Genomic DNA, 15,794 nt, shown 5'->3' on the forward strand with positions numbered 1-15,794 from the left:
AGCCCTTGGATACAGACTTTGACCAAAGTGACACAGTCCTCCCCTCCACAGCTCTCCCCTCCTCAGCCCCTCTGCAGAACCACTGCAATTCTTGGGGGGTAGAATGAGGCTGTTGGCTTCATTAAATTACATTTATTCACCCAAATCCAGTCGGGGGAGGTTCTTTCTGAAAGACAAACATTCTCTAGCCCTTGAAGTTGGCCTTGGAGTGTTAAATATGAGACACAAAATACCAGATTTAATGAGTCAAAGAAATAGTGACACACCAAACTAGTAAAATCCATTGTAGTTGCATCTGGATTGAAGAGCTTTAATCAAAAAGTGTATTGCACCACAGATGAATTTTCTACAGCAGTTTTCAAGAATACAATCCTATTTACAATATGGAAGGAGAGCTCAAGATCCACTGCTTGTATAAAGGGCTATAGATACCGTCGCTATCACAAAGTTTTATACAAGTCAAAGTGCATTAAATCACTTAGAATATTTACTCCACTCTTCCTCTTAAAGCTGAAGGAAATTCAACATGCAGGAGGAAAGCCTAGTCAGTGAAGCCTCCCTAAAGTGAGTACAGACCTAGGAACGGGCCCCACAGCTACACCTAAAACGGCTGAGGAGTGGGACCTGGGGTGCGTGTGGGGCCAGTTCAAGGGCTGGAGAAGCCACGGAGGCAGCAGACGGGCTTCCGTGGAAAAGTAGCTGCCTTTGGCTGGCCTTGAGCTACCCAGTCGTAGAGACGCTCTCCTGAACAGCCGAGAAAGGAAATCTGACTTTGAAAAAAGGCTGCCTCTTACCCATCAAACTTGGAGAAGAGACTCCTGTTTCGTGTTCCCACCAGGTAAATGGAAATTCGTGTTCGAAACAAGGGACAACTGTGTCTGCAAGGAGGAGCCAGATGAGGTGGTCAGTCACTGGAGAAGGGTGCCTCTGGAAGGCAGAGAGCCTGAGCTGGGACTAAGGAGATGCTGCCCTGGCTTGGTTCTTCATGGAAATTTCGTTAGGTTAACGTTGCAAATAGGTGTTTTTCTGTGACATACATTTTATATACCTATGTTGGCCCTAAGCATGATTGAGAAATACAACTTTCCATCACTGGATAATGGATAATAAATTTAGGAGCTCCAGTTATTAATTTAGTTTTTTATTTAACCAGTGAAACTTTCATCAAACAATAAACTGTTTCCTTTCAGATTCAATATTGTGGTTTTTCCAGAACCAGCATGTTCCCTTCCTCAGTAACGAGGAATCCATGAAACAAATTTTTGTCGGTTACTACCAGAGTCGTGCATGTTACAAGTGCCGCAGCCAGCTGGGGGCCGTCCGGGTGTAGTGTCATTTTAAGTATTTGGGGTGGGATAAGGGGGAGAGAGTGGCTCCACACACAAGGTTGACTGCCCCAATGTCTCCATCAAGGCTGGGGGACAGCTGCTGCCCCACTGGAGACAGCGGACTGTCCTTCAGCAGAAGACGGGTGATCTGCATTGCCCAGCGGCCGCGCAGCACAGAATCCAGACAGACGCCACTGCGCTTCAGAGGGAGCAGTGCCGGAGTGCGAGTGAGAAGACAAAGGAACGGGAATCCGAGTTTTAGGAAGAATTCCCTCTGGACGCTCTGATTTTAAGAACACCAGTTAAATGGATTTTATAATACAGAAGACATGTTTATAGTAGTGAAGAACTTCAGCTATAAAAAATAGTTTAAAATGGTTTACCAGCAACCTATCCAAGACAAGTACATTCATTAAAAAGGCAATTGAGTGTATTTGGTACTATACTTAGGGTCTTTTCATGTATTTGCTAGTTTTCTTAAGTGGAGATACCATCAGAAAGGTGCATATTCCTCATTCATCCACACCGGCCCTTAAAGATGGATCCTCTAAAGTTCTAGGTGGTTTGAGAGACAAGGTGAAAGACTGTTTTCTTGAGAGGAAGGGATAAAAAGCTTCTAACTCTCTGAATTTTTAGAAGCCACTCCTATGGAGTTCCCATGGAGTTGGCTGTTCCTGGCAGAGGCAGGTGGGTTTTGCCTGCCGGGCACCATCTCAAAGGGCCGTCTCTGCCTCCCGCGGCATCGCTACGTGGTGACTCAGGTGTGCCTGCCAGATGCTGATGGCTTCAGCTGTAAGTGCTACTGTGAAGTTAGAGGACTCAGGTGCAGACGGGGTGCTGGCTGGAGCTGGGATATTAGCAGCACTGTGGAAATCTGGGTAGTGCCAGGACCCTCCTGTTTGGTGACCAGAATGACAGGATCAGCTACCCCCTGAGGTTCAGGTCAGCCTGCAGGGAAGTGGGCCTTAAGTCTTGTAAACAATGTTTAGACGCTTGTACAAAATACTGCAGTTACAGTGATTAAAAACCCACCCAGACTGGTGTGTCAGTGTTCTTTTCACAGAAAAAGTGTCAACCCACGGAGCTCCATCCTTGGGTAGTCCCCTCTAGGACCATGGTATCCGAGGGTTTGAGATAGATGGCCGGATGCTGCCTTTGGGAGCTGGTTTGGACCCAAACCATGACATCTGCATTTGAAACAGAAAAGGCTTCTGAGATGCAAATCAGGACTTAGTGCCAGGGAAACTGAACCACCCCTCCCCTCCCCTGAGCCTGTCACTCCTGCCCCCCACGCATCCTGCCTTTGGCTCTGAGCACAGCAAGAAGATGGTTCCAATAACCAGTCTGCAGGCCCGTGCTCAGTACCGGAGGGAAATGAGAGAAAAACACTGAGTTGACAGGAATAAGGTAGTGGAACTGTAGGTTTTTTTCCTATTAGAGCATTTATGCAGACACTTTTGGAATTTGAGTGCTGAGCCAGACCTGGGGCTCTCAGTAAAGCACAATCAATGAAAATGCTTTGAAAAACACGTGGCCTGTTGGTCAAGTACAGCACAGACGTTTGGGCACAAAGGATGTCATTGCTAAAAAGTGCCTGGATCAAGTTCATCCAACAGCAGCCAAGCTGATCATGCAGCTGTGCTGGTTACCTACATTCGTGTGGGGCTAAGGGGTCTTCAACTGCTACTGCTGGGATGACTGACGACATATTTTGGAAGCTGTAACGGTAGACCAGAGAACCCTACCTTATATTCCAGAGTTTCTTTGAGCATGTTCTCCTCCTCTTGGGAAAAGTTCAGCAACACCGACACAGCTTTTATAAGATGAAAAGCCTGAAACACAGTAAGTTTTGCTGCCATAGGCCAAGGTGGAGGTGAGGCGGGGTGGTGGGGGGAGCTACATGGCATGTCCTGCTTGCTTTGGTTGGCAGGACCAAGTGGTGGGTGACGCTCTGGCACTCTGAAGTTTGGCAGCAATGATAGGTTCTTTCTTCCCCTGCATCCTCAGGGACCTGGCAGGCTTCAGGGAATTTCCCCAGCAGCCACCCTACCCTTTGGCAGGACCCAGGAGTGATGGGTGGATTCTGCTCCCGGCCTCCGCACCCAGGCCAGGATTTAGAAGTGGAGCCCACATCTCCCACCAGGAGCCGGTTCCTGCATGGCCTCTCCCGCCAGCTGCTCACTCCGCAGGCCAGCGCCAGCAGGAGAAATGACTGAGCGCCCACAAGGGCGTCAAATCAGGATGTACGAGGAAAAGGGAGAAATGGGCTGGGCAGGGGTTCCTGCAGGACAGACTGTAGGGCGGGGCCTCAATACCCAAAAGACACTTCAAAAGCCCTTTACCTCGGATTCGCGACAGGACATGAATTTTAAAACCACATGCTTAAGGTACTCAAAGTTGATCTCGCGGGCATCCGTCAGGTCGGCGTTATTCGTGACGGAAGGCGCCATGTTTGCCATGTCAGGTCCAGGTTTCTCCCGGACTTCGAAGAGCTCATTATCGGGTCTGATTTTCTGAAAAACCAATGGGAAAGATGTTACACTGAACCGTCTGAGGCAGGTGGAAAAAGTCACATGGGAGGTTCACCTGGTCCAAACCATGATCACTATTGTAGGGCAAAAAGGGCCCCACCTGAGAAGGAAGCACCTCCAGGTGGGCTTGAGGAGGGAGTGACATCATTTGGGGAAACTCAGATAGTCCCTTATCCGTGGCAAGAACACATGTCCCTGGGGCCTGGAGCTGCTGGCATCCCGCATCAGGCCGAGCACTCCGCCACACACACTGTCAGAGCGTGGCTGTGCTGGCCTGGCAGACAACCCCACTTTCAGATGAGGATGCAGGCTCAGAGAAGGCAGGCAGGGCCGCGGCCACGGAGCTGCTTCAGAGGTGCATGCAGGCTGGCAGGCTGGCCCACCAGCTAACACTGGACTGCCCAGTGACCCCTTGCAATTAATTAGGGGTTGGGGGGAGCATAGGCAGCGAGGGACCTCAGGGGGACCAGGCACAGGCAGCAGGGGGAGGGCTGGGAAGTGGGGCCAGCTCCTGTGGGGGCACTCACCAGCTCCTTCTGCAGAGTCTTCCGGAGCTCCAGCATCCGCTGCTGCATCTGCTTTATGGTCTGCGACAAGCCCCACCCCACAGACAGTCAATCATTATATGCATGTTTCACCAACGGAAACAGAGCCGAAGATCCCACGGGGTCCCCTGTACACCTGTGAGGAGCCTCTGCCCTGAGAAGTCATCCTGAGAGGCTGGTGCTCAGCTGTCGCGTGTTGTGCCTACGCCTGCTGGGCTGTCATCCCTCTTGGGCCACTGCTTTCACACACTGGAGTCTCCACGTCCCACAGAGGCCACAGTCCCTCTGTGTGGACATGAGTGCCCCAGTGCTGCCCATCCCTTCCCAGGGGCTTGGTTCTCCACACACAGCCCAGCTGGAAAAGGCTCTGAACCATAGATTTTGCCATCAAAATTCGATTTTTATGCTGTGATCCCCAAGTAGGATACTTAGGTGAGGATTTATGGTTCTCATCACTACTGCTCTCTTGAAATACATTAATAATCTGCAATGCTTGTTTTGAATACCCTAACAAGATCATGGTTTTTCTGCACAACTCATCAACATTCAGTTTTAGATAAATAATTTGGAAAATAATTTCTTTTCCTTTCCTTTTTTTTTTTTTTTTTGAGATTAATTCTCACTGTCGCCCAGGCTGGAGTACAATGGCGCGATCTCAGCTCACTGCAACCTCAATCTCCCGGGTTCAGGTGGTTCTCCTGCCTCAGCCTCTCAAGTAGCTGAGATTACAGGTGCACACCACCATCTCGACTAATTTTTTTTTTTTTTTTTGAGATGGAGTTTCACTCTTGTTGCCCAGGTTGGAGTGCAATGGTGCAATCTCGGCTCACTGCAACCTCTGCCACCTGGGTTCAAATGATTCTCCTGCCTCAGCCTCCCAAGTAGCTGGGATTACAGTTGTGCGCCACCACACACAGCTAATTTTATTTTTTTGAGACGGAGTCTTGCTCTGTTGCCTAGGTTGGAGTGCAGTGGCATAATCTCGGCTCACTGCAACCTCTGCCTTCTGGGTTCAAGCAATTCTCTTGCCTCAGCCTCCTGAGTAGCTGGGATTACAGGTGCCTGCTCCCAAACCCAGCTAATTTTTGTATTTTTAGTAGAGACAGGGTTTCATCATGTTGGCCAGGCTGGTCTTGAACTCCTGACCTCGGGTGATCCACCCACCTTGGCCTCCCAAAGTGCTGGGATTACAGGCATGAGCCACCACGCCTGGCCTTCTTTCTGTTTTCTTTCTTTAAGAGACAGCATGTCACTATGTTGCCCAGGCTGGATTCAGTCTTTGAACTCCTGGGCTCAAGCAATTCTCCCATTTCAACCTCCCGGGTACCTGGGATTACAGCTGTGCACCACCATGCCTGGCTGATTTTCTTTGATGTTTAATTAGTATTATAAGCCTTACATTTATTACACATTCCATACACAGTCCATTATTCACTAGACATGCTGAGACTTATTTTCTCAACTAAAATCTTCATAATATAGGAAATTTTTTTTTTTTTTTGAGACGGAGTCTTACTCTGTCCCTGAGGCCAGAGTGCAATGGCACAATCTCAGCTCTCTGCAACCTCTGCCTCCTGGGTTCAAGCAATTCTCCCACCTCAGCCTCCTGAGTAGCTGGGATTCCAGGCGTGTGCCACAATGCCCAGCTAATTTTTGTCATTTTAGTAGAGATGGGATTTCACCATGTTGGCCAAGCTGGTCTTGAACTCCTGGCCTCAGGCGATCTGCCTGCCTCGGCCTCCCAAAGTGGTAAAATTACAGGCATGAGCCACCGCACCCGGTTTTAAATAAAAATTTATTCGAAGTCTCCCAATGGTAATATATCTAAATGCGTTCTTTCATGTACCCCCAGTCCACATCCCCATTCTTGCACAGCGTGGCTGGAATTGTAAATACATTTTTCATGTATCAGAGTCATCACTGCCTCCTCCAGCTTTTCTAATTGTAATGTCTAGTGTGACAGGAACTCCCGGGGATGCCCCTGTCTTACTGTGTGGCTGGGCTTCCACTTTGTTTATTGATTGATTGATTGATTGAGACAGAGTCTCGCTCTGTCGCCAAGGCTGGAGTGCAGTGGCGCTATCTCGGTTCACTGCAAGCTCCGCCTCCTGGGTTCACGCCATTCTCCTGCCTCAGCTTCCCGAGTAGCTGGGACTACAGGCACCCGCTGCCGCACCTGGCTAATTATTTTTGTCTTTTTAGTAGAGATGGGGTTTCACCATGTTAGCCAGGATGGTCTTGATCTCCTGACCTCGTGATCCGCCCACCTCGGCCTCCCAAAGCGTTGGGATTACAGGAGTGAGCCACCGCGCCCAGCCCGGGCTTCCACTTTAAAACAAAGCTGGGATAAGCTTTGTTTCCCCAAGCGAGGAATTCCCAGTGTTTCTCTTGGGAATGGAATGACTGAATCAGAGGACCACAAAAGTGTTTCTAACTCCTCCCCTGTGAGGCATTTTAAGTGACCTCCAACACACCCAATTTTGTAAAATGGCACCTTGTGGCTTCGATTTCTATTCTCTTGGCTGACCATGAGGTTGGACACTGTCCCAAAAGTACATTCGCTACTTTATCTTATGTTATTTGGTTTCCTGGGTTCTCTCACTTGGTAATTCATCTAATAATTACTGAGTCCCTACACTGTTCTAGGGGTGGAGAAACGGCAACAAAAAAGACAAAAGTTCACCCTTGGGGGTAAAAGAATCAATCAACAGGCTGGGCGCGCGGTGGCTCACACCTGTAATCCCAGCACTTTGGAAGGCCAAGGCGGGTGGATCACGAGGTCAAGAGATCGAGACCATCCTGGCCAACATGGTGAAACCCCATCTCTACTAAAAATACAAAAATTAGCTGGGTGTGGTAGCATGCGCCTGTAGTCCCAGCTACTTGGGAGGCTGAGGCAGGAGGAGAATTGTTTGAACTCGGGAGGCGGAGGTTGCAGTGAGCTGAGATTGCACCACTGCACTCCAGCCTGGCGACAGAGCGAGACTCCATCTCAAACACACACACACACACACACACACAATTAGCCAGGCGTGATGGTGGGCACCTGTAATCACAGCTACTCTGGAGGCTGAGGCAAAAGAATCACTTGAACCGAGGAGGCAGAGGTCGTAGTGAGCCAAGATCACGCCATTGCACTCCAGTCTGGGTGACAGAGGGAGATTGTCTCAAAAAAAAAAAAAAAAAAAAATCAATAATCAAATCCGCAGTGTATTGGGGGTATGAAGAGGCACAAAGAGGCAGCATGGTAAGGGGTGGGGGTCTGGTGGTGAGGCTGGTCGGGATGGCATAAAGAAAGTGAGGGTGACTAGGGGAAGGCACTTCCAGACGGAAGGCTCAGCAAGTGCCAAGGCCCTGAGGTCAGAGGCTACTTGATGGGAGGTGAGGCCCCTGTGGCTGAGAGGGAGTGATGAGGACAGGGGGGCTCAGCTGGCAGGGGTGATGAGGGGCCCACACAGGGCTTTGTGGGCTTCTGCAAGGACTCAGGCTTTCATCAAGAGATAGGAAGTCATCAGAGGGCTAAGAGAGGAGTGCCAGGGAAACCAGTTAGAAGTCTGACACCATCTTCCAGAGAAAAGACAATGGTAACCTGAAGCAGGTGGCAGCGATGTGAAGTGGTGGATTCTGGGAAATGTGCGAAGGGGGTGCTGAAGGAATCTGTTAACGGCCTGGATGCCGGTGGAGAAAGAACCAAGGCAGATAGGACAACTCCAAGGCTTTTGCCGTCTGAGACGGGAAAGGTGGCCATGGCAGCCAGGGAGCACAGTGAAGCCGAAGTGTGTTTTCGGATGTTTTGAGTTTCAGACACCTTAGAGCTCACGTGGAGACGGGTTTGTGAGGCTAGCGTCCATGGAGCCATCTGGGCAGGAGGCAGGGAGGGGAACCAGCTGCACAGGGCATGGGTGAGATCGCAGCGGAGGGCGCACAGTGCAGAGAAGAGCTGTGAGGGCTGCCCCTGCGCACGGCGGGTGGCAGTGGGAAGGAGACTGGCCCATCAGAGGAGACGGAGAAGGAGCAGGCCATGGATGGGAGCTTCAGGAGGAGGAAGAGGCGCCTGTCCAAGGCTGCCAACAGGCCAATCAGAGGGAAAATTAGGAACTGCCTTCTGGATTTAGCAATGCAGATGTTACTGATGAGCTTGACAAGAGTGTTTTTCTGTGGAGTGGTGGGGGAAAGGTTGAGAGATGAGGAGTGGGAATGGAGATGGCAGATACAGAAAGTTTCAACTTGTCAGCACGGGAGGTGAGCAGAGCCTCAGCAACAGGACAAAGGGGTGTCAACCAAGGGCTTTCATAAGGCGCCTGCATGACAGTGCACTTCTCAGTGGATGGGACGACTCCAAGAAAAAATGACCTAGGCAAGAAGGGGGAGGCGGCTGGCGTAGTGCTTGGGGAGGTGAGGGAACAGGGAATGAGGAGGGGCTGTGGCACATCCCTTCTCAGAGAAGCAGGAGGCAGGAGTGCCAGGGCGGGTGAGGCAGGGTTGAGGTGAAGAGAGGAGAGAAGGTAGACATGAAGTTGGGGTTAGGAGCAAAGGGGCGTGAAGGCCCACGGATGAGGCGGGGTTGCGGGGAACACTGGGTTGCCCACAGGACCATGGTCCTGAGCTTCGAGGGGACCTGAATGCCCAGGTGATGGCACTTTCCAGCCAGGTCTGGCTCCATGGCTGCAGGCAGGGAGCAGGGAAGAGTTGAGTTTAGCCCAAGTTTAACCAGAGCTTGGCTAGGACAGTCTAAGGAAAGGGAGAGAGGCCAGAGAACCAGAGGTGTCGGGAAGGCAGTGGTCCCGAGACAGACACAGACCCAACGCTGAGTAAGGAGGCAGGAAGGCAGCACAGCTGGTAAGGCCAGAGGCTCCAGAGACAGAGGTCCTAGGGGCACATGGGACATTTACGAACAGGCACAATGAAACTGTGGGGTTGAGCAATGCGAGCTGAGGTGACACTAGGGAAGAAAGCAAGGCAGTCATTGCCGGAAGGGCTGGGATGGAGTGACTGACAGGGCTGTGAGGGGCCCAGGGGGCTGGGCTTCTGGGATGCTGGCAATCTCCTGATTCGCATCAGGGTGGTTATATGGGTTTGCTTTCTGTTAATTCACTGAGACACACATCTGTTTTGTACACTCTTCTGTGTGTATTTTTTTTTTTCAATTAGCAATAATCGCGCCTCAGATAGACCCTCATTGGCTACGATACTGCCACTGTGCAAAGATTCTGTATTTTATATTAGACATAATGAACACTTTCCCCCTTGTAAAAGATCTAAACACACACACACAATTTGGGGGCAGAATTTCAGGCCAGAGGCCGGGCGCGGTGGCTCACGCCTATAATCCCAGCACTTTGGGAGGCCGAGGCGGGCGGATCACAAGGTCAGGAGATCGAGACCATCCTGGCTAACACTGTGAAACCCCGTCTCTACTAAAAATGCAAAAAATTAGCCGGGCGAGGCGGCGGGCGCCTGTAGTTCCAGCTACTCGGGAGGCTGAGGCAGGAGAATGGCGTGAACCCGGGAGGCGGAGCTTGCAGTGAGCCGAGATCGCGCCACTGCACTCCAGCCTGGGCGACTAAGCGAGACTCTGTCTCAAAAAAAAAAAAAAAAGAATTTCAGGCCAGAGCAATAGCCAGCTGGCATACTAAGCTTCACAGGACACTTTTAAGAACCAGGATTAAATGAGATCCTGCATTTATATAGGTGAAAAGGCTGGAGGGTGAGGGATGGGGACCATGACATTCATTGAGCCTCTACCAAATACCAGAGAGTTTATAAAGTTTATAGGACCGTTAACAAACACCTTCATTTCATACCCCCCTCCTCCCACCCAAACAAACCCTTAAAGGCAGCTATCAGTGCTGTCCTTCCACAGCTGTAGAAAGGAAGTACAGAGGAAAGAGAACTGTCACTATGGCCTGGCTGGGGACAGCCGAGCTGGCAGGGAACACGAAGGCTTGCAGCTGCCCAAGCCTGACACCTGGCCAGTTCTCCAGGGGGGGGAAGAAGAGGACTGGGGAGGGTGTGGAGGAGCACAGTGCAGGAGGAACGGAAGATCAGGAGGAAGGCCTTTGGGTGAAAGGGGTCATGGTTCCCAGGAGGTGCAGGGGGTACCATAAAAACCTCCGAGGATGGCCTGGGTCATTTTAGACCCGAGGGCGGGGACCTGGTGGAGACAGAAACAGCCATGCAAAGGGCATCCTCACCTTATTTTTCTCCAGAAGTTGCTGCTCCATGTCCTGTTTCTCCTTCTGTAGCTGCGCGAGATCCATGGCCCCAACCTCACCATTTGGTGTTCTTCCTGCAGTTGGAAGCTGGAACACAGGGTCCTGCATGGCCCTCGAGGTCACCTACAAGGTGGTAGCAGCAAGTTGAGAGCCAGGACAGGTAAGGTGAAGTTGAGCCACAGGTGTACAGGGAAGGGGAGCCAGACTCATCCCTTAGGTGTGGGCTGTTGTGATCTAATAGGCAACTGGCCAGGAAGTAAATTCCTGGAGAAGATCCAAAGCCCAATGCGCACAACTAATCACATGACAAGTCTTTGCTGGGATGAAGGGCTTGCTCTCCCCTGTCTACTGACAAGGGCCATCTGTCATGGGCTCTTCAGGAATCATGGCCTCCTAGCCATATAAGTGCCCTACTTTATTTATTTATTTATTTATTGAGATGGAGTCTTGCTCTGTCGCTGAGGCTGGAGTGCAGTGACGTGATCTTGGCTCCACCAAGCTCCCCCTCCCGGGTTCACATCATTCTCCTGCCTCAGCCTCCTGAGCAGCTGGGACTACAGGTACCTGTCACCAAGTTTTTGTATTTTTAGTAGAGACGGGGTTTCACCATGTTAGCCAGGATGGTCTCAATCTCCTGACCTTGTAATCCGCCTGCCTCGGCCTCCCAAAGTGCTGGGATTACAGGTGTGAGCCACCGCGCCTGGCTGAGTGCCCTACTTTAAAGAAAGGACCCTCCGTGCAGGGGAGTGTCCTGTCTACCGTGCGTCCCCACTGCTGCCTCCTCAGGGGCACTCTCAGCACCTGCCCTGCATCTTGCTGTAGCACCCACGCAGGCGTGGCTGGGACTTACGTGCGACTCGCTGACTGAGAGCACTTCGGCCTGCAATGGGCCCCGCAGCCTCAGCAGGTCCTCCTGCTCCGTGACCGCTGCAGCCTCCTCTGCCTTCAGGGTCCTCAGGGCCTCCAGCTCGGCCTGCAGCTGGTGCATCTGCAGCAGGGCAGAGTTGTGACCTAGGTCGGGAAGGAAGGAAGGGGGTACTGTGAGCCCAGTGACTCCATGCTGCCTGGTGAGAAGGCTGTCACAAGGCAGGATGCTGGGCCTGAAAAGGAGAGAAGGCTCTGCCAGGGACAGACTCCTCACCTTGCTCTAGCTGGAGAATCTCCTGCTCTTTCTGGAGAAGCACTTCGGTTTTTTCCCGCAGATTCTGTTCCTTCTCATCTATTATGGCTGTCAGGTTAGCTGCCTTGGAGAGAAAAATCAACAAGAGGGAAGGTTGCGAGCAGTGAACCCATCTTCCCACAGAAATCTCCACTTTCCCGCTCTCCAGGGTCCACCATGAATCCCTCCCTGAAGTCCACAATCCAGAGCAAACCCCCAGCTGAGCTTTGCTCCTGTGACCGTGCACAAATCCATTCTCCTTGGCAGGGGTCCTGCACAGGGGCAGTTGCCTCCCACTGCCCCCTGGCCAACAGTGGGTCAACCAGAGACATGGCCATTCTGCCCAGCCCAACAAGCTGCCATAACTTCCATTTCCTGAGTGCCTACAACATCCCCAACACTAGACATGCATTTGATATATGTTACCTCATTATAGAATAGTTTCCCGGAGGTGTAAGTAGAAGGACTAGAGTCCTCATCAGAGGAGACTCAGATTTGTTAAGGACTTACCAAAGACCTAAAGCCACTGAACTAGAAGCCCTGGGGTCAGATGTGAAGTCTACCTTCAAGGGAGGCTTTCCTATACTTCCTGCAAAAACTCAACCCAACCTTCCGTGGCCTCTGGGGCAGGTGGCCAATGATGGGCCACCTCACAGAATCAGAGCCCAGTGGGCCCCTGAGCATGGACCATTTTCCAGGTAATGACAGTTGAAAAATTAGAAAAGGGCATTCTATGGAGTGAGGGTTTCTTTATAACATTTGTCTACCAGCTTCCTAGAGAGCATGGGGGCCCACGCAGCTGACTGCATTCCCTGAGCCCTGTGTCTACTACCCCTACACTGGAGAGACAGGGCCTCTCCGACAGTCCCATGGCAGGATGGGCCTGCTGCTCGTGCAACTGCGTGAAACAGGGCCCACCTGTTGCTGGAACTCTTCCCTTTGCTTCCGCACCTCCTCCAGGGCTTGAGCCATCGCGACACTCACAATTTCTCTTTGGCTCCATTCTTCCTACAATGCAGAAAACCACCGAGCCCCAACATTTAGTTCACAGTTTTTTAGCTGTATGCCATGCAAGAAGCCCGGCAGACAGGGCACGGCTTTGCAGAGCCAGACCAACATGCTCCCCACTTCCCCAGGCTCCCAGCCTGGCCCCTCCCTGCCATGCCTTCAGTATCCCTCTCAGAGCTGTCCTGGCAGGCAACCCACCAACTTCCCTGGAAATGGCACAGCACTGAGGATCGATTGCCCCAAAAGCACCTCCGCCAGGACCCACACCAAGGCTAGAGGCCTATCCTGAAGAGCTGGTCTAAGGACAGTAGCCAAGAACAAGAAGTCAGACTTGCAGGCCACGTGAATGGAGTGGGGGACTGGAACAATTGGTTACGGAAAGAGTAAGAAACAATGACTGGGTATGGTGGCTCACACCAATAATCCCAGCACTTCAGAAGGCTGAGGTGGGAGGATCGCTTGAACCCAGGAGTTCAAGACCATCCTGGGCAACACAGCGAGGACCTGTCTCTATATAAGAAAAATTAGCCAAGCATTGTGGCACATGCATATAGTGCCAGCTACTCAGGAGGTTGAGGTGAGAGGATTGCTTGTGTCCGGGAGGTCAAGGCTGCAGGAAAATGGATTCAAGCATCAGCTAGTGAGGGGCTAGACTGACAGGACAGAACAGAGTCTCTGTGGCTCCAAAGTCTGCGCTAGTGCCTCAGAGCCACATAAAGATCCAGCACTGTGGGAGGCGGGGTTGACGGTGCCTGCTTAGGTTCACTGTGGCACAAAGCAGGGCCTGCAGCTTGCAGGAGCCACCAGGCCACCCACGCACGGCTGCCTCTGCACCTGGGGATGATTCTCCAGGATGGGCTTAGGGAACAGCTGCTTTGAAGAGCATGGATAAAAACAATTCTAAATATATGTGCACCTAATAGCAGCACTTCAAAATACATGAAGCGAAGACAGACAGAACTAAAGGAAGAAAGAGACAAATCTACCATCGTAGTGGAAGATTGAGCACACCCTTCTCAGTAGCTGATGGAACAAGTAGACTGTTAAACTAAATACGGCCTTGATTTGTCTCACCCAGAGCTTAGCAATTTTATTCACCTTCAAATAATCCACTTCAGGCTTCAGCAGTCCTCGCTATTATGACAGGGTCCCATTCTTTTTTTTTTTTTTTTTTGAGATGGAGCTTCTCTTTTGTTGCCCAGGCTGGAATGCAGTGGCGCAATCTCAGTTGACTGCAACCTCTGCCTCCCAGGTTCAAGCAATTCTCCTGCCTCACCCTCCCGAGTAGCTGGGACTACAGGCATGGGCCACCATGCCCAGCTAATTTTTGTATTTTTAGTAGAGACGGGTTTCACCATGTTGGCCAGGCTGCTCTCAAACTCCTGACCTTTGGTGATCTACCTTGGCCTCCGAAAGCGCTGGGATTACAGGCATGAGCCACCGCGCCCGGCCTCCCTCTCTCCCTCCCTTCTTCCCATCTTCCCTTCCTCCTTTCCTTCCTGAGACAGAGTTTCGCTTTTGTTGCCCAGGCTGGAGTGCAATGGTGCGATCTCGGCTTACTGCAACCTCTGACTCCCGGGTTCAAGCGATTCTCCTGCCTCAGCCTCCCAGGTAGCTGGGATTACAGGCATGCGCCACTATGCCCAGCTAATTTTTGTATTTTTAGTAGAGATGGGGTTTCACCATGTTGGTCAGGCTGGTCTTGAACTCCTGATCTCAGGTGATCCACTCGCTTTGGCCTCCCAAAGTGCTGGGATTACAGGGCTGAGTCACCATGCCCAGCCCATTTTATTTTCCATTTCATTAATTTGTGTGCTTGTATTTGTTATTTCTTCCTTGAGTTTGATTTATGCCTTTTTCTGACTTTTTGAGATGCATACGTGGCTCAATTTTCAGGCTTTCTTCCTAAGAGATGACACTGAGACTGAAATTTCCTTCCATGCACTGCTTTAGTTATACTCGACCAATTTTGATCCATACTATTTACAAAATCATTTATTTCAAAATATTATTATTTTTTTGTGACGGAGTTTAGCTCTTGTCACACCCAGGCTGGAGTGCAATGGCACAATCTTGGCTCACTGTGTGAACCACTGTGCCCAGCTTTATTTCAAAATATTTCAGAATTTCCATTGTGATTTTTTTTCTTTGACCTATGGGTTCTTTGAAAGTGTATTTCAGGCTGGGCACGGTGGCTCACGCCTGTAATCCCGGCACTTTGGGAGGCCAAAGCGGGCAGATCACCTGAGGTTGGGAGTTCGAGACGAGCCTGACCAACATGGAGAAACCCTATCTCTACTAAAAATACAAAATTAGCCTGGTGTGGTGGTGCACGCCTGTGATCCTAGCCACTTGGGAGGCTGAGGCAGGAGAATCTCTTGAACCCAGGAGGCAGAGGTTGCAGTGAGCTGAGATCGCGCCATTGCACTCTAGCCTGGGCAACAAGAGAGAAATTCCGTCTCAAAAAAAAAAAAAGGAAAGAAAGTGTATTTCTTAAATGTAAACATATAGGAGTTTTCTATATGTTTACATTTAAATTTTTGTTTTTGGAAATGGGTTCTTGCTCTATCGCCCAGGCTGCAGTCCGGTTTGTGGTGATAGCTCGCTGCAGCCTCCACCTTCTAGGCTCAAAAGATCCTCCTGCCCCAGTCTCCTGAGTAGCTGGGACTACAGGTGTATGCCTTGATGAACTGTGACGAAACCATCACCCTCATAAAAATAGTAAAAATACCCATCCACCAAAAAGCTTCCTCATGTCCTTTTGTAATTTATTTTATTAATTTCAGTTATTCTATTTTTCAGGTCTAAAATTCTATTTGATTCCTTTTTTAAAACTGCTGTTTTTTATTATAACTATAATACAATAATAGAACTATTCCACATCTTTTTTTTTTTTTTTTTTTTTTTGAGACGGAGTCTCACGCTGTTGCCCAGGCTGGAGTGCAGTGGCGCGATGTCGGCTCACTGCAAGCTCCGCCTCCTGGGTTCACACCATTCTCCTGCCTCAG

The 15,794-nt window shown here is 50.7% G+C and overlaps 1 protein-coding gene and 1 pseudogene across 6 annotated transcripts in view; both read right to left on the bottom strand.

Moving 5' to 3' along the window:
• Positions 1-294: 294 nt before the first annotated feature.
• The window catches only part of LOC105463915 (golgin A1), a 77,003-nt gene continuing 61,503 nt past the window's right edge, over positions 295-15,794 (bottom strand). For all 6 annotated transcript variants that reach the window (XM_011711340.2, XM_071078324.1, XM_071078323.1 and 3 more), the window contains 8 exons: positions 12,697-12,786; positions 11,761-11,863; positions 11,470-11,630; positions 10,599-10,742; positions 4,387-4,446; positions 3,671-3,841; positions 3,074-3,160; positions 295-2,515 (listed from right to left, as the gene is read on the bottom strand). In XM_011711340.2, the coding sequence (XP_011709642.2) occupies positions 2,435-2,515; positions 3,074-3,160; positions 3,671-3,841; positions 4,387-4,446; positions 10,599-10,742; positions 11,470-11,630; positions 11,761-11,863; positions 12,697-12,786 (897 nt within the window). In that variant the 3' untranslated portion in view covers positions 295-2,434. The remainder of the gene's footprint in view (positions 2,516-3,073; positions 3,161-3,670; positions 3,842-4,386; positions 4,447-10,598; positions 10,743-11,469; positions 11,631-11,760; positions 11,864-12,696; positions 12,787-15,794) is intronic.
• LOC112423533 (U4 spliceosomal RNA) lies at positions 9,531-9,613 on the bottom strand (annotated as a pseudogene).

The sequence above is a fragment of the Macaca nemestrina genome, chromosome 14, assembly GCF_043159975.1.
Source record: "Macaca nemestrina isolate mMacNem1 chromosome 14, mMacNem.hap1, whole genome shotgun sequence".
NCBI classification, from domain to species: Eukaryota; Metazoa; Chordata; class Mammalia; order Primates; family Cercopithecidae; genus Macaca; species Macaca nemestrina.